This window comes from Cryptomeria japonica, chromosome 9, assembly GCF_030272615.1.
Source record: "Cryptomeria japonica chromosome 9, Sugi_1.0, whole genome shotgun sequence".
NCBI classification, from domain to species: domain Eukaryota; kingdom Viridiplantae; phylum Streptophyta; class Pinopsida; order Cupressales; family Cupressaceae; genus Cryptomeria; species Cryptomeria japonica.
Window position 1 is genome coordinate 602,150,318 of NC_081413.1, and position 25,866 is coordinate 602,176,183.

The following is a 25,866-nucleotide window of genomic DNA, read 5'->3' on the forward strand; positions in this document are numbered from 1 at the left end:
TTAATCGATACTAAAATGGAAACATGCACGCAGACCTAATTTATCAGTGGAAATGCCCACGCCAAAAATATCAATAAGTGGCACATTACAAACAGCTGCAGTAACAAAATAAATATGTCTGAATGAATCATTGCAAACCACGCTGTCACAGCTCAGAAGACTTTACTCAAAACAGTCTATCTTCCTTACGTTCCCAACAAGAGGAACTTTCATTTGTGATTTCTCCTCGAACATTATCTTGGCCTGGGATTTAACAACGATAGGTATGGATCTTCACGTGAAGGAGAAAGATTAGTTGGGGATCTCCACTGTGGAAGCTCTGAGCTTGGATTCGAGTGGGATGACGATACCATCGATTCCTTCAACTCCACCACCACCTCACTCATTGTCGGCCTCTGAACTGAGTGGTTTGAGCAACATGCCATTGCTAACTCTGCTAATTTCCATAAGCCCTCTATCTTATACTTCTTTTCCATAGCAGGATCTGCAATGCTCTCTATATCTCCCCTCAACATGAATTCCCTTGTCTGCGATTAAACAAAACATAAATCAATCTTTAATCATTTCATAGTAAATTCAACAGCATTTGATTTCTCCGACTACATTACCCAGCTAGTGATGTGAGCTGCTTCTCCATCTGAGGACTCAAGAACCACAGGATGCTGTCCAGAAATAATTTCTAATAGAATAACCCCAAAGCTATATACATCACTTTTTTCTGTCAGTCGATGAAGAATGTAATATCTGCAAAACATAAATAAACAACAAAGTGGTCAGTATCCCTGTAATAAAATTTCAAATTCAGTAATAACGTGTAGAAAAGAATTACTCTGGATCTATATATCCCATGGTGCCTTTCACTACTGTAGAAATGTGAGTAGCTCCTTCCAAAGGAGCAATTCTTGATAATCCGAAATCTGCTACTTTTGCCTCCATGCGATCATTGAGTAGGATATTTGAGCTCTTCACATCTCTGTGAATAATGCATGGATTGCAGCCATGATGTAAATACTCTAAACCTGCTTGCAAAATCTAAGCTCTGTCACTTTCATAATAATAACTGATTATGAAGGGAAGGCTTAACAAACAGTGGTTGACTATAACCCAAACAAAAGCTATGTTAGCTATTCACTGTAAGGCTATTGGAATGATGCTTCACTAACCTTGAGCAGCATCCAATGCAATATTGACCCTTGTTTCCCAATCGAGGTATTTTCCAGATAAATTTTGACCTGAATGCACATTTTACACATTCTTACCTCCAATATTAGATCAAAATGCATGTATATATATAGTTCAATTGAGCAGGAGCTTTGTTATGCATTTTACCATTGAGAGAGTGTCGCAGGTCTCCATTGGACATAAATTCGTAAATTAGAATCATATTCTCTTCCTCAATGCAGTAGCCAATGAATTTTACCAAATTCTTATGGTGTACTCTAGAGAGCATATCCACCTGAACAGTACTACAAGTTATGGGTGTCCATTTTACTGAAGATGATGTCAAATTATTCATATGGAAAAACAATTATGTGCACCTCAGTAGAAAATTCTTTCGGACCCTGATGCGACTTATCAGATAATACTTTGACTGCTACTTCCTTGCCTTGAAGCCAACCTATGTAAACTGGTCCATATCCTCCTTTTCCGATCTGCTTGTGGAAATCATCGGTCATCTCTATCACCTCTTGGTAACTGTATGATCGACATCCTTCCAATTTTACAAGAGCTAACTGCGTAGATTTTTCTTCTGTCTTACCTGATAAGTTTTTTCATTTATTAATAATCACTTAAGCTTTTCATATTTTTGAAAATCAGATATACTGGCAGTTGACTACTTTTTGCCAGTGAAGAAAAAAGTAGTCTGAGAATATACGGTGAATAAGTGCCCCAATATCATGGGGGAAGAAGATGACTTACTTGTTGTGCTCACTGCTAATGGAGTAGTCTTCTTTGACTTGAAACTTTTTATGAACACCACTAATGCTGCACTGAAAATTGCAACTGCTACAACTCCAGCTATGGTCCCCCACACAACTACGGTTTTCTTGCTCTTATTTTTAGCAGGAGGATTATTGCAACCATTGGATTGGCAATCCATATTATTCCCATAAACACTACAATATCAAACAAAAGCATTTCAACCAGGCCTGCAATTTGACGGTCTATATGACCGTTTTTGTATTTTTAGATCATATATGACAACTAATAAAGTTAGTGGATCGTATGTATTAACAGGCTACTTTTTCCAAAATTCATATATATGACACTTAAAATTATTGATAAACTGTAAAAAATTCATAATAGGTAATATATATTATATATTATTATAATTTATAATATTGATATATATTGTTTTACAAAGTTTATTATAAATATATAAATTCATTGTTTTTTGTGAAGCTTACAGCCTTACAGTATTTATTTTAATTAGCTTGAATTGGTGAAGCTTAAAGTATTTATTTATTGTAGCTTCAATTTGCGAAGCTTAAAGCTTTAAAGTAGTATTTGTTTTACTATAACTTCAATCTATGAAACTTAACGTATTGATTTTGCTGTAGGTTCACTATTTATTTTGTAAGAGTTGAAACTTAAGGTGTTTATTTTGTGAGTACTTTTTTGATGCAGGTGAGCAACTCCCTTTAATTACCATATTTCCTTGAATTATTTTACTCCAACCCTTCTCTATCTTGCATTTGCAATTTTTGTAAGTCTTGTCTAACATAGTGTTTAGATATAAAAGAATTTATATTAAATTGATTAAATTGATAAAAATGTTTAGATATAAAAGTCTCTATATTAAACTATTCACAAATTTTAAAAAAATTGACACTTAATATTTTTCTTAAAACATAAAAAGAAAGACATTAGAATGACTAAACCGTCTTAAAAAAATCATATAACAGACGGGGTGGCCGTCAAATTTCAGGCCTGATTTCAACACATGCGCAGAAGATAGTAATAATATTCCCTAAATGCAGGTACAAAATTGTTGAATAAGGAAACTCCACCTTAAATTCAGCTTTTCATTTCACTGTTTATTAGCCAGACCCTCCGGGATGGATCCAGTTAGCTTATTGTTTGCCAAATTCATAAAATTCAAAGAGAAAATCATAAGTTGCAGTTGATTTGAACACAAAATGTCTACCCACATTATAAAAGCATCATATAACAGAGTTTCCAATAGTAAGAAAGCAAATGTTGTAACTTACAATTCGTTTAGATTGGATAACTGGCTAAGCTCTTCTGGTATTGAAAAACTAAAGTTATTGTTTGATAAATCCCTGAAAATAAAAATTAGAGCTTTGCTATTATACAAATAGCTCGGGGAAATCGAACATTGAAACAGCAATGTATGTAGTAAACGCTGAAAATTACTTACAATTTAACAAGAGCAGAGAGATCACCGAAACTGGCAGGTATCGTGCCTTCTGCGTGTAATATAATAATTGGCTGATGTTTAAATTAAATATATCATATGACGGCACACAATTATTTCTGTTTGGTGAATTAGCACAGAAGTTGTGTTAAAAACTACTAAAAACCTGTATTCTTAGTTTAAACCAAAAAAATTGAATTGCGCATTGTTTCATTAAAAAATGAGAATGTTGAGGTCATAGTAATATTCAACAATAACATTTCATTAAAGGTTTGAACTTCCATGAAAAGATTTACAACATTACAATTTAATCATCACATTATATCATTATGTATTAAATCTTTAATTAATTATATTACTAATATATATATATATATATATATATATATATATATTTATTTATTTTATAATTAATTATTTTTATTTCAGAATAAATATTTCTGAATTGTAATTAACTATACCTTGTCAATTTAATTAACAATAGAAAATTTATGTACTCATTCATCAATCTATACATGTTGGTTGCATCACTTTTTAAAAAATGAAGAGAATATTTCACATTTGTATTCACTACATCTATTATTCTAATGAAGAACTTTATTGATTACTCTATATTATTTATAGGGGTATGTTGTAATTAAATACTTAACTCTTCTATAGAGTCTCATCATTAATAAATCAAAGATGTATGATTGATCTTAATAAATGAAAGAGTAATCAATAATAATTCAAATAAATGTCAACCACACAAGCTAGTATATAACCTTGATAAATTAAGTTTAATCTATAATAGAATAAATTATCCTCATTCTATTTATAAAGATTTATTGATTTTTTATTATAAAAAAAGACCTACACTGCAATAATTCTGGGTGAAGAATCTGTGCTGCAATTTATCCAATTCCAAGAATATTGTTTTGGTATGCAAAGGTCACCTGTCCAATCCTTTTCTAAATTAAAGTATCTTACAATATCAACAACTGCAACCACTGCATAACATTAAAATGGTTAATTCTTAATAAGACTTTTCTTTCAAATTTCACATAACTAAAAACAAATAAGTTAACAATTAATATTTTATAATCAATTGTTTATATAAAAAACTACTCTATATTATAAACTACCACAATTACAACATTCCAATTCTTTCCAAGTTTCTTAATTGCATTGTCTTTTAAAAGCAATAATTGATTAGATAGAAAATCGAATGTTTTTTTTATAATTATACAACTATTCTCTGATGGTTTTGATTAAGATAAACATTTCTGATGAAAGCTGTGAACCTTACCATCATCTACGTAAGTGCCATTGAGAAGAACGGAGCTAAGGCGATAGGCTTCCCAGGCATTGATTAGAGGTGGCAACGTGGACCGGGCGGTCGCATTCAGCGAAAAGTTCAATGGTCCCGGTTTAGACATTGGGTAGCTTGGATCTGAATAAATGGTCTCATCTTCGTATGTAAGGCGTAGGTTGTTTTTATACCATAGCTTGCCACCTATGCTAATACTGAACTCGCGGATGTCATTGGGTTTCAATTCCTGAATCTCCAGGAAGTACATGGCAAAATGGTATTCACCAGATGGGTCAAAATTTCTAGTCCACGAGAGTCGTAAGAATGAAATGTTGAGGGGAACCACGGCAGTGCTCATCACAGAAGCTGGTGCACCTGTAACTTTGGTTTCGACCTTATTAGACGTGTTGATGGGAATTACATTCGATCCACTTACTCCTGCTGTCCAGATCCTATCGTATTCATCGTCAGGATATCTGCATCGGGTGCAACATTTTGAAAGAAATATAAAATTGTAACACTTGTTTTAAAGAGATCAGAAGAACTATTAGATCAAATGATTAAAATCAGATTAACAAATTACACAAGTTTTATCATATAGAGGTCTTAATTAATCATATAAGGTCTTAATACTAATTAATCAGTCTGCTCGAATAATCCATGGGGATTCTAGTTGCTTATTCTAATGTTTTATTATTGGTCAAGAGTGTTACAATATGTAAATTTATTATAGAATGGTTTAAACCACACACATTAAGTTTACACTTTTAGGTTTAAAAGTGTTAACATTCAGAGTTGACTGACATTTTTAGACTTAATATGTTGCTTAATGTATGTGGTCACATTAAGAATATACTTCTAAGCTTAAAAATGTTAAAACACTAAAAGTTGACTAACATACTCTAGACTTTATTATGCTTTGTCTGCACAAAGCAATCAATAGAAACTTTCCACTGTCTCTTATAGAGCATCTAGTAACGATGCCATTAACTTTAACTTGGACCTAATCTTATCTTCCTGATCTGTCCACCTGTCCACTCTTATGAATTCACAATGTATTATTCTATAAACTGAATGAATAGAAATGCAATCTCAGAACTCATATTTTAGCTTCTCCTCCAATCCATGTTTGTACATGGTATCAGAGCCAATGGTAGATGTTTTTGGAGATCTTGGAGAGCCAGAAGAAACTGGTGAAGTGTAGAAGAGGCATTTAAAGGTGCAAAGCAAGCCATAAGGAGATCACTGCTAGATGAAGAAATTTGGAGTTGTTGCTAGCTAAATGAAATTGTGCCAGCCCAAGGAGTTAGGAGGGAAGCTGTCTACCTAGATCGCTACCATTAATAGAATATTGGAAGTTGTTGATTTGAGAGGAAAGTCACAAGGCAACTGCACCCAATGAAGAGAGAGAAATTCTCCGTGTATTGAGCCGCCTCCTCAAGGACTATATCAGTCTGGGAAGAAATTACCACCTCAGACTCTGAATTATACTGCTGTTGAAGAAACAGCCACAAGGATTGCCAAGTGAAGACAAGAAGATGCTGATTGAAGCCGCCAGTCAAAGACAGAAGAAGCTATAGCTGTCATTTAAATGTTTGAAGAATGCCGTCCAATTCATCAAGGAGTTTGACAGCTCTATTTGGCAGTCAAAGCTAGGCGCTACAAGGAGGATTGAAAATCTATTTAAAGCCGTTGAGGAGAAGCAGCAGACCCATGCCAAGAACGAATCTGCTCAGAGATGTACTTTGTGAGCATATGTTCGGGTTGCACTTTGGTAGTCTTTGTTTGTTGTGAGAATTTTTCTTAGATTATTATTCTTTGTTTTCTATTTTTGATGGGAAATTGCAAAAGGATCTCGTGGTTAGTCCTTTTGTGTTCATTGTTTTGGAATGTGCTACTGACCATAGTACAGCAGTCAATAGTTTAAAAGAAAAATCGTTAGAGGGAAGTGTTTGATGTTTTCTAAGAGATTCCAATCGCATCATCAATACCAAAGAAATAAAAAGCATATTGTTGCAATCATTGGTGAAAGTTGTGCACAAAGTGAAAGCCAATTGTTGAAGAATGTGCCACCTAAAAGGAAGTGAATGGGTTACCACCATCAAAAGGAGTTGACGATCATTGTCGGCAAAAAATGGAGATTGAAAGAAGAAAGGTCACTAGCTTGTAAGGAAGATCACAAATTGTTGAAATTTTCAGATTGGAGGTAAGATCTGCAAAAGTTTGAGTTGATCTAGAAGAGCCAATTGTAGTTGAAGTCAAAGAGATTGTGAAGATTATTGAAGTGTATAAATCTGTTAAAAATCACCAAGGTATTATTGAGATCACCGCAAATAAGGAGAAAAAATTTAAAACAAAGATACTCCATAGTACTGAGATGTAAATGGGCTTAAGTAATGGATTTGTATTTTTGTGAAAATGATTGAAATGTGAATCACCTTTGTTAAGAGGCAAAACAGAAATATGTATTGTATTTGAGTTGTTGTAAGGGGTGCACGATCGGTTGTAAACAATGCCCCAATATTGTTATAGGAGAGTTTATATTGGTGAACCATGTATCTAGAAATGATTCCTATAGAACTAGAGAGCACAACGATTGGTTACCCATGTGTCTCAGTAGATGGATTGCTTTTGATATGGACTCGGTAATCAATACAGGTACAAAAGAAGATGCCCACAATGATGATTAGAAAGTGGGTGCATTATCATTTAGTTTCCCTGTCATGATGGTTTGTGATCAGCCAAAACCACATGAGTGTAGAGTTCATGGTTAGCTAGAAACCATTTGAGTACTAGTAATGATGCCATTAACTCAGAACTTATCTTCTCAATTTGTCCAACCTTATCCTCAAGTGATCAGAGAATTCATTATGTATTATTCTATAGATTGAATGAATAGGAATGCAATCTCAGAGCTCATATTTGAGCTTCTCCTCTGATCCATGTTTTACAAAGAGTCTCTACAATTCTATGGGGGTTTATTAATTAACGTTATTAATTTCCTGCTCCTTGCCCCCCCATAAAATTGTAGGGGGATGGGAGATTCTAGTAGGTTAATAAAATAGGAGGGCTAATAGATTGATTAATTTAAAATGGAGGAAGAAGTTAAAGGGTGTTCCTTCCCTCCCAAATTCTAGTTGTGGGGGGTTTAAATTGGTTTGCCTGAAATCTCCCTATTCAGACTAACATGGCCCATAGCTAAACTCAATTTTCTTGAGGTTTAAATGTAGGGTGGGACTTATAGCTCTTGAAGAAACTGTGTTGAAAACTAAGGGTGCGAAAACAGCTATAATAAAAACCAAAGAGGAATGGATAAAAGAAAGACATATTACTTAATATATAAAGATCTTAAATACATCTAAAAATTCGAAAATTACTAAATATTACAAACACATCTTTTATCAAATAGAAAACACTAGTTACCTAGCTTATTACTAATTTCTGTAAAAAAAATTACAAACCTTATCGACGAGCCCTCTTTGGCTCCCCAGTCTTCGCGAATGACGCGAAACAAAGAAAAAACAAGATTTGCCCCAGGGTAGATGGATGGCTTCATGGGGCGAAGCTCCAGCGAAGAAATGAAGGGGGTGTCAGTGCCGCTGCGCCCCAAACATACTCCAATTGATGTCGTCCTCGCCATCATGATCGCTTCCTTCACAATAATATCTCGCACATCGTTTATCATAACAGTGTCCCATGGGTTGGCATCTATAAGCAACTCGAATTATGGCTCCAACTGAAGGCCGTCGTAGTTGCCGTAAAGAAAAGAGGCACGGATTAGGTATTTGGTTCCCTGGTTTGCAGGTAAGGCGTAGCAATTTCGTTTCCCTTGGGGAAAACTGCGGAGATGTTGCAGTTGATAATCAAGATCAGTCCCGAGTGTATTTGAGGGTGTGTTGCTTTCTCCAGATTTGATGTAGAGATTATCCGACGTCCAACTTATGCTGTGGCTATCATTATAAACTGGGTCTCTTCCTCCACAGGCAAGGCTGATGAATCCTGTCAAACCAAATGCAAAGATTTGAGAACCTAGATTAAGAATAAAATCTATAGTGATGATGAAAAATATCACATATAGTTCAAAATCAGAAATGAAAAAAATTAATTTTATAGATTTTTAAAATCTATATTATGATAAATCTTGTTGGAATCACATATCAATGGTGGACTGATTTTAAAAGAGAGTAATTTATTGGTAGAGTACTCCAACCATAAATGCAAGGTTTTACGTTTTTGAGTTTTAATTCGTCCATTGAAACCTTCACATGATATCAGTGTCAAACCAGATTAAGAGCCACAAACCCTTGTACAGAATGATTTAGAGAAGACCCAAATCAAAATTGGATTGATTCTAAAAATTTAATAACTAAATGATAAAACACTCGCACAACAAATAAAAATCCTAAATTTTAATCGTATTCATTTATGAAAATGAATTCCATGCAAATATTATCACTAATAAAGCTTGCTGGGACTTGAATTTCTCACCTAGTTGAGCATACACACCACATATCCAGAAACCCAACACCAGAAAGGTCGAGGCTTTTAAATTTAGATTCATACTCATTTCCTCCATGTCCAGCTCTTACTCGGCAAGCACGGTTTTCTTTTTTACACCTTCCTCCCACTTTATCTTTCTGTGTGAAATGCAATTTAGCTATATTTTCCTTCTGACTTTGTTGAGCATCTACAAGTTTTCTATCAATATGGAAGGGATAGAAAGCGCTATGGCTCTGTATGGTTCGTAGAAGATACAAGTGATGATTTGGAAGAGGTCTATTGTCCAATAAAATTATTAAACGTAAACGTCATAACAGTTGTATATACAATTAAAAAGTCTCCCATTGAAAAAAATAAAATAAAATGAAAGTTAAAAAACAAAATTGTTGAACACCGTTTCGAACTTTTACTTTCGTGTCGTCTGCGGCCAGAGGTATTAAAGATACCTTTTATGGTAATGCTCCGCTCATTATTATAATCATCCAAGAGAATAGGTCAAACATTGTTCTATTGCAATAAGATTGTACACTCATAAGCAGAAGAAGCTTTGATAGCACCGGTTGATTAAGTAGATTCTAGTGACTCGGTTGAACCAGGCGTTGATCCATAAGTATATCCTGCAGAGGCATAGGTACCTAAAGCATAGTCACAGATAGCTTCAGAAGTAGTTTACCTTGACATTGACTTAGTACTCACCCAAAGACGCCGATACGGTAGTTTAACCAGTTGATCAAGTTTTAATATATTACAAGGTAATACTTATCTTTTTCTAGAACAAATTATTTATTATTTTTTAAGGGTTAGGTTAGATGTCAACAATGAAAGTGTTTGAATATTTGTATATTGGTAAATGAATTAGATGCTTAATTTGGAATACAATGTTGATTGTTTTAAAGATAGTGAATATCAATATCGATAAGAAGGAGAGAATTTACATCATGCTTAGATGAATTAGGATATAAATATCAATTTTTAAAATTTTGTTGAGATTACATTTTGTATATTTTGTAAATATTTTATATTATTATAATTAATTAATTATTATAACAATAATTATAATGTATTGTAAATATTGCATTTTCATAGAATAAAGTGTATCTATTAAAGAAATTATTAGAGCTCTTTATCATGGTTGTTGTAAGAAGTTGTATAGAAGGGATTCGTAGTGGAATAGTCAAGGTATTTTTGATCAATTAATTTAGTCATATAAGATTAATAGTCTTCATGAGAGGAGTTATTACTCTAGGAGAAGTGTCACTTGGAGTGGGCAAATGGGTCCAATTTCGAAGTTAGTGGAAGGCAAGGATCATGGTGTTGATTTTAGTTTAATAATCTTGTCATTGATGTGAAAAGAATATGTCTTTGAGACATAGAGTTGATGTGCACTTTCAAGTAGAACAAACAGTTTGTGTGCAGAAGGGAATAGACTATGCGAGTAATTGTCTTGACCATTTATCCCACATTGTTGATGCTATAAGGCTATCATCTTTTTATATAGCCCAATGTGAGGTTGGTAAGTGAGCAATGGCTCGTATGTCTTTTTTCGTCTCACTCGAGTGTGCATCATGCTGACATGAAGTGTTAGGCACAAGATCGCAGCAGTTAGGATAGATCGCTAAGTGAAGGTTGCAATGTTGCAATGAACCGTTAGGCACATGATCGCAACGGTTAGGGGTAACCACCAAAGGGGGTTGTGATGTTGCGATCAAATGTAAATAGTCCTGGAAAAAGTTGAGTCGCATCCTCGTGGCTTGGAGATAACACTATAATATTAGCCTGCAATGTGGAGAGAAACTACCACGTGTCGTGTAGGGGACCACAGAGCTAGAAGGATAGAAGAGAACACAGTTTCAAATGGAGAAGTAATGACATCAAGAAAGGCTTGCGATGAAGCAAACAATTGCCATGTGTCCAAGAAGTGAAGAAAGCATTGGGTCGTAGGGTTTGATGATGTATGATGATGTCATGTCACGTTCTTGTGATCCATTGTGTGTCCCTAACAATTAATCTCCTACATGACATAGATAAAGACTTGGGGAGATTGTGTTGACAGTAATGTGACATGGAGTGTGAAACTGGCACGATGACAATAATCACCAAATATTTTTCGTCAAATCATGAGGATCAATGGTCCAGATTTAAAGATTGAGAAGAACTTGTTTTGGCATGATAATAGAGAGGTCTGGGAACTTGCACAATTTGACTTAAATAGTTATTTATTGAATGTAATTAGACAATTACAAAATGGGGTAGATTCTCTATGATGTGATGATAAGAACAAGAATGCAAACCGACTAAGTGAATGATCCTAATGCAACATAGAAAGTTGTATAGATCATGGTGTATGATAATGATGCAAAGTATGTTCTGTTTCATCTATGATGAACTATGTTTTGGCAAACCTTATGGAGGTGAAAAAAGAGCATGCTGTAGACGTATAAAAGTGACCATATTCCTAAATGAATATTTTATGTTCATTTCTATGTTTAATTAAATCTAATTTAATTAAATTATCTGCATTCCTCTATTTAATTAAGTAAATTACTCAATTAAATTCACTATACCATTTAATAGGATAATTCATTTTATTCAATTAAAGCCCCTATCCACTTTTTAATTAAATTCAAATTTAATTAAAATAGTTATCATAAATTAAATAAATCTAATTTATTTAATTGCAACCAAATTGAAATAAAGCAATTTATTTTAATAAAACCTATTTTCCCTCACCCACTTGCAAAATCCTACACCTCCCACTTGCATCCTAAATCCTATTCCTAATTCTTCTAGAATCCATCTAATCCTAATCAATTAACCCAAAACCCATCCATTATCCCTTTCCCCTAAATTTGAGGAGGTCACTTCTCAAATTTGGAGCAAAGTCTTCAAAATGCATTAAAGCCTTTATCCATTCAACAAGCTAACTTGTTGAATGCCCCCAAATTTGGAAGGACTCTTACAAAGTTATCCACAAAGTCTTCATAACCATTAATGGTTAACTCAAACCCTCTTACATGGTTAAAAAATTTCCATAAAATCAACCTCCATCTAACCCAAGGGTCTCATCAAGCATTTATTGCTTTGACCATGGTTATCCTTAAACCTTTGCACAAGAGTTTATCCTTTGGGTAAAAGCTTTATCCAATGGATAACCTTAACCTAGCCTTAACCCTTAACCCCTAGGGTAACCATGAGGTCTTCTCAAGCATTTAATGCTTCTTACACCTCCTCACAACCAACCTTATGTTGACAATTGTCACCATTTCATTGGTGCCAATTGCAAACATGGATTCCCAACTTTCAAACTTGGCCCTTGATTAAACCTTTCAATCCTAGCCATCCATTGCCCTATTTTTGCTATAAATAGAGCTCTCATTCCTCCATTTTAAGAGATCCAAGACTTTAGCATCTCACTTATACTCAAATCCATTCAAGCTTTCATATTTTATATGCTCATCATTTAGCTTCTCTTTTAAATCAGGAATTAATCTAAATATGCTAATTTAGAGTATGTTCCATATCATATAGCTTAAATCATGAACTAATATAGCATGCTAGGATAGTTTTGTTTACTAACCCTGTCATCTTATAGCTAGTTTATTGCATTTGTAGCATCATGCATAGCATAGGATGCATCTCATATTAAAATCAAACAAAGCATCCCTCATTCTTGCATTTGTCATCCCTAAACCACTTTGCTCAGTGATCTGAGAGCAAAGACATTGCTTTGAGGGACCGTGCAAGATAGAGAACCATGGAACCAACCTTGGGAAGCTGAGTCATGCTTCGTGACTCCATAGCTTGCACCAAGAAGTCCTGTGGGTGTGTGAGCAAGGCTCCATAGAGCTCCATTTTTCACATTTTGAGTTCTATCGAATCACTTTTCCCGCATACATTTCTGGTGCCCACCATGGGGCATCACCCCATATATCTAATCGGTTTTGAAATATAACCACTTTTGCAGGTCTGCGGAAAACGAGAATCAGCGAGTGGGAATCATTCCCTAGCGCATCTGGTTAACAGCCTAGCGCATCCAGTTCACTGTTCAGCGCGTTGGGTCCTTCATCTAGAGCATCAAGTCCGTTTATTAGCGCATAAGAATATCAAACTTTTCCTGTAGGTCTCGACGTGGGAGAAAACCAGAGCAGCGCTTTCGGAACACGGAGTAGCGCATCCAGAGAACAGCGTAGCGTGTCACCACTTTATTTTAGTGCATCGTGGATGTTTTGTAGTGCATACAGTTTGTTCTGTAGCGCATCAAAAATAGATAGAAATCAAAGTTTTAAAATCTGTAACCGGGAGTAAAAAAAAAAAAGACTTGTTGAAGTCCACCAACCATCTAACATTTTCAACTTGTTTTCTTGCAGGATTCTAACAAATCTGTTGCAGATGGGAGCTTAAATTTTAAAAATATTTAGATAGTTAGGATTTTCACTAACTTAGTTAAGTTAGTTTAAATTTTTAAACTTCTTCTATTCTTAAAAATTGAACTCACTTATTTCCTTTGGGCTATAAAAAGAACCACTAAACAGAACATTTCTTTCTTTCATAGGAGAAAACCTATTTTTGGGCTCTAAAAAGAACAAGACAAGCATTCCTTTTTTGCAAAAATAGCTATAAAAAGAACCTCACCATCCTTTGGTGTATAAAAGGATTCATTTTCAATTTTTTTTGCAAAGGAAAGAACCTCACCTAAAAGATTTGTCACAATCAAAGAGGGACGTTATTCCCCTTTTGTTTACTGATTTTTCTTTTGTTGACCAAATCGAACCTTTTGCTTTGTTGACTCGGTTATTTCCTTAGATTAAATAATCACTGATTTGGGGAAGTAAAATTAACACCATGTTTTTTTGGAGCAACATCTGCCAATAGAGGTTAGCAAATCATTTATCTTGAAAGGCTAAAAGGAAAAAATTGTTTGCCTTGTCTCGAAAGTGGAAGGAATATGCTCTCCCCTTAACTAGGTGATCAAAAATCCAGACCACTATTAAAAGCTTTCTTTACTTCAAGCAGTAAATCCTTTAGTAGGCCAGCCTTCCCGAGGAGTTGGAATCAACTCTTAAAATCATTTATGGCCGGTGTTAAGGGAACGACCTAAGTGGGAAATGGCTTTGATGCCAAGTGTTCCAACCCACTATAATCAAAAGTGGAAAGTGACGAAAGTCCTTTTCAACGGTTGCACGCAGCAATTAGCCTTCCCCCAGTATCCTCAAGATACGTAAAGCCTTTGTTCTAAAGGTTGGGAAGCCTCCTGAGGGAGTTTATCACTGACGGTCGAACAGGAAGCCTGATTACAAACCATAGAAATAGAAACTTTGAACCGAGTCAGTAACCAGACATTTATAACATCATAGTGCAAGGGTGGGGAAGAATCCGCCCCCAATATTACTCACCATACATCTCCCAAGATAACTACTCAATTGTGAAGCGATTCGCTTTGAGTTAATTTCTGGCAAAAGGCAAAAAAATGGGCGCCCTCTAGGGGGTGACACGGCTATTTGAGCTGACGGAGTATCGAGACTAGTGGGCTATGATGTTATTTATGACCTTTGAATGAAGAGTCTTTCTGAAGTGTATTTTTCGTATCCAAGCCTGTTAAAACATTGAGAATTTGAACACATCCTCGCAGAACATACACTTTTTGTTAGATTAGGCAAAAATGGTTGTCTTCTTTGTGTTGTGCTTGCATTTACTACTTCAAAAAATCATCCATCAAAGCTGAAAAACTCACAATCAAATCCGAAAATTCCAAAGAAACCAACCAAAGGAAAAATCAGGGCAGATTAGCACGTGGGAACAACTCCTTAGCACGTAGGGTACTTCTGTTAGTGCATCCAAGCATCAAGTTAGCGCATCTGATCAAAACAGTAGCATTTTATCCAAATTTCAAAACAGTGTTAAATAATTAGCGCATCGGGAAAATAGTCTAGCACGTTGAAGCATTGGCTTAGCGCGTGAAAGCCAAACTTTAGTGCGTAGGGTTTAACAGTTAGCGTGTCACATACCCATACTAGCACATAGCCTTTCAAAACAGACGGAAAACAAAATTTTAAACAGTCAAAAATTTAGCACGTGGTTGGGGGTAGCCTAGCGCATGTGGTTATTCTTTTAGCACGTGAAGTAAATTTAGTAGCGCATCTTGTCTCTATTTTAGCGCGTGACCAAAAGCAAAAAGACAGGGGGCATTCTTGCCCGACGAGTGTATCACTTATAACACACCCCGACCTGAACCACCAACCCCCGAGCAACATATCGAAGAGGATTTTGTCCCCTTCATCACTGAAAGTTTCTACTAAAATGCCTATTACTCGCTCTCAACAAAACCAACAAAGTGAGACGCAAGCAGAGTCTAGTATGAATCGAAGGTTGTCAAATCCTTTTGAAGGTCCACACCTAGAGGATACTGAAATTTCTGAAGAGCTTCTTCAGGAATGTCAGGAAAGCGCTTCATTCCAAAGGCTTGTAGAAAGGCTCATGGAAAATGACAAAGAAAAATATTTGCTCATGCTCACAAGTAAAGGAGTAAAACTCCCTGAAAACCTTGACGCAGATGTGTTTAGAATGCAACGTCAACATTACGAATATCAAGAACGACAACGGGAAAGGGAAGCACACGATCCTGAACAAGATATCCCTAATCAAAACATACCAGAACAACATATGCCAAGACAAAACATCCTAGATCAAAACATACCGGAGCAACATACACCAAGACAATACATTCCTGGGCAAAACATACCGTTCCATACACCGTTTCAACCCAGAATCAATACAAGGGAATAACCTTTCCCTCAGCAAAACAAGGCACCTTTGGTTGCCCTTACTCAACAAATGCAAATCTTACAAAGACAAATGCAAGACATGCAACAAGGGACAACAGTGCGGTACTCATTAAACGAAATCTATCCTTATCCTTTTGACAAAAGATTGCACATGATCCCTTTTCCTCCAAACTCAGACGTGCCTAAATTTGACAAGTACGATGGAAAAAGTGATCCCCGTGATCATGTCAGAGAATTATGTACCATGAGTCTTGAGTTTGCTCATGATGACACCTATCTGATGAGGTTATTCCCAAGAAGCTTGGGAGGGCAAACAATGGAATGGTTATCCAAAATTATGCCACCTGTCAGATTGTTTGATGAATTGGTTAACAAGTTCATAACACAATACTCCTACAACATTCAACATGCTATAACCATGCTGGACGTCTGTAACACCAAACAAAAGAACAACGAAATGTTCATGATATTCCTTCAACGTTGGCGATGTATGGTATCACGATATCCTCGAGATATTCCTAAAAAGGAGAAAATGGAAATCTTCATCGACAACTTGAATAGTGAAGGGTGAACTCACAAAGCTGGTTCCCACTTTTTGGTACGTCCTGATTTTTGCTGAAATCATACATTTTTAAAAAATATAATGATTTAAGCTTTAAGAGGTCCCATTTGAAGTAATTAATTGAAGAGAGTTAAATCAAAGGCTCTTAGATCAAAATTTCTTGGATAGAATCTCTCTACTTCTAAATCATACTTGCAATGGAGTCTCCTTTGCATCTATCAAATGCTGATAAAAAAACCAATTTTACATTAGCTTTTGAGGGGTCAAATTAATTCATTTAAAAGTTTTATTTTTTTAAGTATTTAGTCCTTATTATTAGCTTTCCAAATAATATAACTTTTAATATATTTAATTTCATTAATATACTTTTATTTTATTTCTTATGAATGTAGGTTTTTCACCGAACATGAACTTCTTTGTTCAATGCATTGGGAAAAATAGTAAACTAATTCAAAAAAATTCTGAAAAATATCTATGCACTAGGTATTGGTGTTTTCTTTCTAACAAAAAAAATAAAATTGAATTTTGATATATATAGAACAAGTTATGTGTTCAAACATACACCTATATCCAAATTATAATTAGTCGAACTTCAAAACTTAATAAAATAAAAAATATTCAACATGTCACTATCAAACCAAGTGCATGCCCTGAGTATTAATGTTACAAACCAAAATTCAAAATAATTAAGTTTTTATCATTTATAGAAAAAAAATTATGCGTTTCGGGATACACATCACTCTTAAAAAATGTTGTTTGCTGTAAACAACTACTTTTTGAGGGAGATGGAAAAATCAATAAAATTTTATTCAAACAAATTTGAAAAAAATATATTTAGAATCTACAAACAAGATGTTAAAAATCACTAGTTTATATCATCTTCAAATTCTAAATGGTTTAAAAGTTATAGGTGTCAGAAAGTGAAGGTTTTTATCAAAATATTCATCTAAGTGTCAAAGTTGGTCAAAAAGTGGTAACCAGTATTGCGAGTTCACCCTGAAATGAGTTACAGGCTCAAACTCCAATTCATACCGTCTTTCGCTAAATTGATTGAAAATGGCATTCAAGTAGAGGAAGCATGTGTTAAAAAGGGAACGCTCAAATTCTTCAAAGAAGGAACAAACTCATCAAACTACAATAACCAAAACAACAGCAACTTGGACAAGTCTCGATTCTAGACTCGAAACAAAAATGAAGGCAACAATGAATTGCACGATCCAAAATCCAAGCAACCAGTGCTCGCATTATCCAGAAATCCTCAAGCTATGAAAAATCCTAAAGGTGCTAATTCGAATGCTAACACATATGCACCAAACACCAATCAAGGACAACCCAACACAAACAACACCAATGATACTCAAAACAAAACCACGAATCGAGGACCTAACAACAATTCACGCGACAATGCTAACAATTTCCAAAAGCGTGTCTTCACACCACTAGGGCAATCACTAGAATCAACATTCAGAGAACTTTTGGCAAACAAGATTCTCTCTTTGCCTGCAATCAGCAACTATGAACCCCAAATCAAACCACCTTGGTGGAATGATTCACACTATTGTGATTTCCATCGTAACAAGGGTCATCGGACGAACGATTGCATGAGATTGAAAAACATTGTTCAAGACATGATTGATCGAGGTGACTTAATGGTAGATGGTCTCAAAACAAATGGTGACCACGGAGCCTTTAAAAATCCTCTTCCAATTTACAACAAAGATGGAGCTTCAACCTCAAACAATACACGTGGAGCTCGTATCAACCATATGTACAATAGCACCATCAATCACATATCAGCTGAAGATCATTAGGTAAACGTCATCACCACCTGAGACCAGCATGATCATGAATCTGTCAATGTAATGACCCGAACTCAGAAATATGTCTTGAAAGGACATACCGCGCCTACAACTACTACACCAAAGATCCAATATGATTTGGTCAGCCAACTACGCAAAACTTCAGCTTAGATATCTATACTAGAATTGCTGAAACTGTCACCCAAACACAAAAACATATTGGAACAAGCGCTATTGGAAACTAATGTACCTCAAGATCTGGATGCAGACAGATTTCAAGCCATGGTCACCCATATGACAGGGCCTCATAATCTCACCTTCTCAGAGCATGATAATACTTCCTTGAGTCATCCGCATAACACTCCTCTCCATATTGAAGTCATCGTTTGTAAACACCGAGTAAAAAGAGTCTTAATAGATGGAGGAGTTGGACTTAATATATATACTTTAAAGCTTATCCGTGCATTAGGCTTCTCAGAAGAGTCTATTGATCCCTGTAAAAAGATTACCATAAAGGCATATGATGATGAGGAAAGGTCATCTAAAGCAACCGTGATGTTACCCATTCAAGTTGGACCAATGCAAAAAGATACCATGTGTCAGGTTTTAGATATAGATCTCACCTACAATATTTTGTTAGGTCAACCCTGGATACATGAAATGCAAGCAGTGCCTTCTACGTATCACCAGTGTGTCAAATTTCTCTATAAGGGCCAAGAGATCTCCATATCTGCTGATCACAATCCATTTCAATGTTGTAATGCAATGGGAGCAGCCCAGGACAGTTTAGTTCCTCATAGTAGAGAAAAGCAGCGATCCTCAACATCAGATCTACAGACAGGAAGGCCTGAATCATTATCTAGAGATTTCAAGCAGAAAATGCAAGTCAAAGACCAAGGTATGGGAGAATACTATTTGGAACCCCTGTGTTTGGCCAAATTACCAACATCACCTAGATCTCATGGATTGCCTACTACATCAACGCATCTGGTAACTCAGCCCATCACCAAATTTGATGGTACCTTCATCCAATTGGGCACTCTAGCACATGAATCAGAAGATAAGGACATTCTTAGCTGGTTATACAAAGATGAGGAAGAAGATAACAGAGCAACTACTCTAGACATAGTTCTACTGACATGCCTATATGGAAAGGGATACTTAATCATGCAACAGATGGGTTATGACGGTAAAGGACCTATTGGAAAACGCAAAGAAGGAGTCATTGAACCCATAGATCTTCCTTCACAGCCCAGTAGAGACAAAACAGGATTGGGTTGTAAACTCACTTTCCTATTAAGAAAGATGCCACACATAACTGTAAAACCTCAATGGAAAGCAAAGAAGAAGTACAAAGAAGAATCCTGGCAGGAAGCACTATTTGAGTCAGCAGAAACAATCTGCAAGGCACGTGAACATCAAGAACAGAAGTTACATCAGGAAAAGCTCCTAAGCCATAAGAAGGCCATATCTGTAGCAGTAGCTTATATTCAAAAACCAATATCTCAAGAACTGATAATATCATCTCCTAATACCATTGTTCCTCCCCAAGGAGGCACAGTCTATGAACAAATACAGAAAGTAGAAGCAGGATCTGACACCAAATCAACAAAAACTATCAAAATGGTATCCATCATCAAAGATCTATTTTCACCATACAACATACCTATTCACAGCACTAATAGAATCTGGGATGATGCCTCAGAGACTGATTCCAATGAATATGAATGGGGTAGCTACTCAAATGCTTCCATAGATATCCCTAATAATACTGGCACCATACCCCTTTCTCTGGAAGAGCATAACGCAGAAGATAGACCTCTTGAATTTGGACTGCAAAATATCTATGACACCAAGGAAAGCGAACAGAAGCATTATGAACAAGTCTATACGGAAGATAATACCATTGAAGACCTCGACGAAATCCTTGACTTCTTTAAAACCAAGACCAATCACGATGAAACCTCTGTCTTGACACTTACAGTAGCAGAACTTGATCCACTGAACGATTCCTTATAGCTTGTCTTTTTTGACCTCATTGACTGGGACGAACCCGAAATACATGATATACCAATTTTCTCAAATGATGAATCTATTATCCATTACCTATGTACCGTTAAACTGGAAACAGGCTCTACCAGCGAAAAAAGTAACAATATTTGCAAACCAGGGAGTGCCAAGTCTCTCAGTGGCAAAAATGAACCAAGTAAAATATCTGATGCTGAAAACCAGTCAATGGCAGCTCTAGATCACAAAAAAGTAAAAATAAAGGATGCATCTGAGGGTGAAAACCTTTTCAAGGCACCTAAAGATGAGAGACTTGACACTCTTCCAGAACACTTTCATGAGCGATCACCCATATTGATTGAGCCCACTCAATCAATCAACATTGGTACCACAAAAGCAGTCAAAAACATACACCTTGCAAAATCTCTGACAGAGGAGGAAAGATCGACATTTATCATTTTCTTTAAAGAAAAGCAAATTAACTTTGCTTGGTCATATGCCAATATGCCCGGAGTAGATCCACACTTAATCATGCATCACTTGTCCATCTCTCCAGGAGTTAAGCCAGTCAAACAAAAGCTACGAAAGATGAATCCATAGGTGGCACTCATGGTCAAAGCTGAACTAAAGAAACTATTAGATGTCGGATTCATCTGACCCATCGACTATGCAGGCTGGATCTCCAACATAGTGCTAGTATCAAAACCAGATGGCAGTATCAGAATCTGCACTGATTTCAGAGATGTCAACAAAGCCTGTCCAAAAGACGACTTTCCTTTATCCAGCATCGACATAATTGTAGACCTCACAACGGGCCATGCAATGCTCTCACTAATGGATGGTTTCTTAGGCTATAATCAGATCAAAATAGCCCCGAAAGATCAAGATAAAACAACATTCACCTCTCCTTGGGGAACGTACTATTGGAATGTTATGCCTTTTGGCTTAAAGAATGCAGGGGCTACCTATCAAAGAGAAATGACAACAATCTTTCATGACATGATGCACACATTCATGGAAGATTATGTGGATGATTTACTAGCTAAACCCTTCACTAGAGCAGAACATCTCGGCATCCTAACAAAGATCTTTGATCAATTGGAGAAATTTCAAGTCAGACTCAACCCTAAGAAGTGTGTCTTCAGGGTTACATCAGGAAAGTTACTAGGATACATTGTCTCAGCTAAAGGTATTGAAGTAGATCCAGCAAAGGTACAAGCCATTATGGACATGCCACCACCAAAGAATATCAGTCAACTTAGATCTCTACAAGGACGACTTCAATCAATTAGGCGATTCATCACTTAATTAGCTGATAAAAGTCTACCATTCAATCATTTGCTCCATAAGAATGTACCTTTCAGATGGGAGACCAAGTGTGCAGAATCTTTTTATCAAATCAAACAGTATCTAATGAATCCACCCATTCTAGTACCACCAGTCATAGGAAAGCCCCTTATTCTATATATCTCAACAACAGATATATCACTGGGGGCACTATTAGCACAAGAGGGTCAACAAGGAAAGGAACGAGCCATATACTACATCAGCAGGACATTGAATGGCTATGAACTCAACTACACATTCATTGAGAAGGCTTGTCTAACAGTGGTCTTTGCATCTCAGAAGTTCCGACATTATATGCTAGCACACACAATTAAGCTAGTAGCAAAAATTGATCCTCTCAAATACCTACTCAGCAAAGCAGCTCTTACTGGATGATTGGCTAAATGGGTCATGATTCTCAGTGAATTTGACATCCAATACACAGAAAGAAGAGCCATCAAAGGACAAGCAATTGCAGATCAACTAGCTGAAGCACCGTTGCCAGGAAAACAAACTATGGAGATTGAATTTCCGGACAGGGATGTTCTTGCTATTTCTACCACGCAATGGACTCTATACTTTGACGGATCGTACACACAACATGGTTTAGGTGCTGGCATTCTTTTCATCACTCCTGAAGGACACATGATACCAAGATCATATAGGCTTATGTTCCCATGCATGAATAATGTGGCTGAATATGAGCCATTGGTTATAGGCATCAAAATGGCCGTAGAATGGAAAATCACAGAGTTAATGGTCTATGGAGATTCACAACTAGTCGTCAATCAGATCAATAATGACTATCAAACAAAGGATGACAAGCTACTACCCTACAAACGAATGGTGGATGACTTCAAACAGTATTTTGTACACATCACCTTTGAGCAGATACCAAGGTTGAACAACAAAGCAATCAATGCCATGGCTACTATCGCTTCATTACTACAAATTCCAGAGCAATAGAGTCATTACGAGTTCCTAGTAGAGCAACTGTTCTCCCTAGCCTATGACCACTCTGAATCCCATGTCATCTATGCCTTAACTGGTTCAGATTCTCCTTTATATGGACCGATCTATGATTATCTAAAGAACAACATCTTACCCATTGACCAATCCCGTAACCAAAAATGTAATTTTATCTGACAAGCCGCCCGGTATACCCTTACTGTTGATACTTTGTACCGTCGAGGTCTAGATGGTACTCTTCTTCGTTGCCTTGATCGAAATGAATCTGATTCTGCTTTACACGAGCTTCACGAAGGTATTTGTGGCACATATTCAAGTGGGAATACTCTTGCTAAAAAGCTCCTAAGGATGGGATACTACTGGCCTACAATGGAGAAAGATTCTTACCACTTCGCCAAGAAGTGTCCTAAATGCCAGATCCATGGCAATCTAATACATGTGCCAGCATAGGAACTGCAGCCATTTACAACATCCTAGCCCTTTTGTCAGTGGGGATTAGACTTAGTTGGCAAAATTCATCCTTCATCTTCAAATGGACACAAGTTCATTATAACCGCAACAGAATACTTTACCAAGTGGATAGAAGCAGTCCCAATGACCACAGTAACTAGAAAGCAAATTGCGTCTTTTATCCTAAACTATCTGATCTGCAAATATGGCATTCCAAGTTCCTTCATTACTGATAATGGACGACCATTCAAAAATCAAGATGTCCGAGAACTATGTGAACAATTCAAAATACAACATCGGTTCTCTACACCATACTACCCCCAGGGGAATGGTCAAGTAGAAGCATCCAACAAAACAATACTGAAGATTCTCAAGAAAATAGTAAATGATGCAGGCAAAGATTGGCATATCCAACTCAATCCAGCACTTTGGGCATATAGAACCAGCATCCGTACACCTACACGAGCAACACCTTTCTCATTGGTCTATGGATCCAAAGCTATTTTACCACTGGAGGTTGAAATTTCATCTCTCAGAGTCTCTCTAAAAGGCTTAATCCCAAATGAAGAGTATTGGGTCAACCGATTGCAAGAACTAGAACTATTAGATGAATGACATCAGCATGCTTACACTCATCTCAAAGCATATCGGCAACACATGTGCAGGAGCTACAATCACAAGGTCATCCCTCGCAACTTCAAAGTTGGTGATCTAGTCCTCAAAGAAAATCTAAGAAATCAACAAGATCGAGAAAAGAAAGGGAAGTTTGAACCTAACTGGTTGGGTCCCTATGTCATCATATCAGTCTATGGATCAGATGCTTATTAGCTCACAACCTCAGAAGGAGATGCGCTCGAAGAACCAACTAACAACATTCATTTGAAGAAATACTACACTTGAGTAGTCTAAATACACGAAAAAAGCAAAAACAAGCAAAAAAATTAAAAAATCCAGAAAAAGCAAATAAAAGGGTACAATAAAAGCAACTGGTGAAAACCTGGTAACAGGCGCTATTGTGAAAGGACAACTCCTCTATCTATATCCACATCCTTATCTTCGTAGTAAAGCACTATCAGCCATCGCTCGACACTTAGCAAATATCCATTTAGGACATACTTAGCGTAGTCACTATCCTGGTCTATCCATATATATCCTCTTACCACATTCCACCATGGCTTGGAAATCACTGTACATATTCACGTCAAGAGGCACACTCAGCTAGGGGCAATAAATCGTCAAAACTTGCAACACATTCAAGACATCAAAACTATTTACAAAACTCAGAAACATCGCATCCAATGACCAAAACTAAACTTCATTGCAAAAACAAAACAAAGCATCACAGAAATACCAAAGATGGATGATTTTCTGAAGTACTAAATGTTGCATTATAGCATAAAATCTTGACTATTTTTGCATTTTGAACTTTTTAAATTATTGGATTCTTTGCATTTTCTCACTAAAAGCTTCAAAGCTAGAGATCATGTGGCAACTCCAATATTTTCTTAGTCTTCTATCTGGGAGGCGATCATTTGTACTATGTAAATACTTGTCTCGAGACGTGATACATTGAGTATCACTGAAGACATGATTCCACTTTACGCATACAAATGGTTTAATCTTGTCTGTTTATAATCAATCCACACTCTGGTCGTCCTGGTTCAATTATACCTTGACGCTTGTGCTATCTTGCAAAATCAAACATCAGGTAAAATTTTCTCAGGTCATTATGGTTCAATTATACCATTATGCTTGTATAAATTTTCAACATATCCCCAAAAAATCAAAGCTCAATGATGATACTTATCTAGAAATCAAATAACATATGGTTATATCAGGATGGCAAATGCAGAATGAGGATGCTCCAAAAACATAGTTGCATATCATTTTAACATAGTTGCATATCATTTTAAAAGTAGTTACATATCATTTTGCATATCATTATCATACATCTCATTTTCAAGATACATCTCACAACATATCATTATCATACATCTCATTTTCAAGATACATCTCACATCATTATCATTATCATACATCTCATTTTCAAGATACATCTCACATCATTATCATTATCATACATCTCATTTTCAAGACACAACTCACAACATATCAAAGCATACATCATACATATACATCATGCATCATATCATCTATCTAAGAATTGCATCATCATAAAGTAAAGAAAGAGCACATAGAACATGCATCCATATAACACATCACATGATCAAAGAAAATGGTGCTATATATATATATCTCAAAAATGATCAAAATGTACAAAATCTGTCATGTTTGTGCCTAGTACAAGTAAAACAATGATCTAAAAATACAATAGAGACATCGTCTCTCAGGTATGACTATCTCCTGAGGGGGATGGTCTCGCAGTTGATGTCCCAGCTCCTCGATCTCCAAGAGGTTCCTGTCTCAAAGGCCCCGTCATGCCTTTGCTCTCTAACTACGTCCCCGTCTCTCGAGATCGACTCGATCTTGCCTGCGTGAAGCTCTGTACTCTATGCTCTCTAGGCATGACATCCTCGTAATGGCGTTTATAATACTCCACCTCCCTCACTCTCAAGGATATGTCCCTCATGATATCCCTCATCGGCCCCCCTGCTGCCACTCTCTGAATGCTCGCTACCAACTCCTCCGCCCGACCGCGCTGCTGCATCTCTGTATCTCTCTCTAGCGTCAGCTAGGCAATCTGATGTTGTTGCGCCAGTACCTGTGCCTATAGCTGCTGAACTGTCAACTGTAGGGTCCTGATCTGTGCATCCCCCACATGCGTCAGGACTCAGACCCAT

General features: G+C 36.3%; 1 protein-coding gene across 1 annotated transcript; it reads right to left on the reverse strand.

Annotated features, from left to right (window-relative positions):
• Window positions 1–25,866, reverse strand: LOC131042201 (receptor-like protein kinase At3g21340). Its single transcript, XM_059211823.1, has 12 exons — window positions 25,626–25,866; window positions 8,408–8,669; window positions 4,668–5,146; window positions 4,236–4,368; window positions 1,921–2,117; window positions 1,539–1,759; window positions 1,330–1,456; window positions 1,164–1,232; window positions 830–1,019; window positions 609–744; window positions 259–527; window positions 1–142 (listed from the first exon to the last, which is right to left on the reverse strand). The coding sequence occupies exons 1-12, from the start codon at window positions 25,864–25,866 to the stop codon at window positions 1–3; spliced, it is 2,466 nt and encodes an 821-aa protein (XP_059067806.1).

Coding starts and splice junctions, on each gene's coding strand:
- LOC131042201 (XM_059211823.1), bottom strand. CDS start 25,866: ATGGGTCTGAGTCCTGACGCATGTGGGGGATGCACAGATCAGGACCCT. Junction 8,670..25,625: donor TATCCTTGAGAGTGAGGGAG/GTGGAGTATTAT, acceptor TTGGTTTGACAG/GATTCATCAGCCTTGCCTGT. Junction 4,369..4,667: donor TGGCACTTACGTAGATGATG/GTAAGGTTCACA, acceptor AATGTTATGCAG/TGGTTGCAGTTGTTGATATT.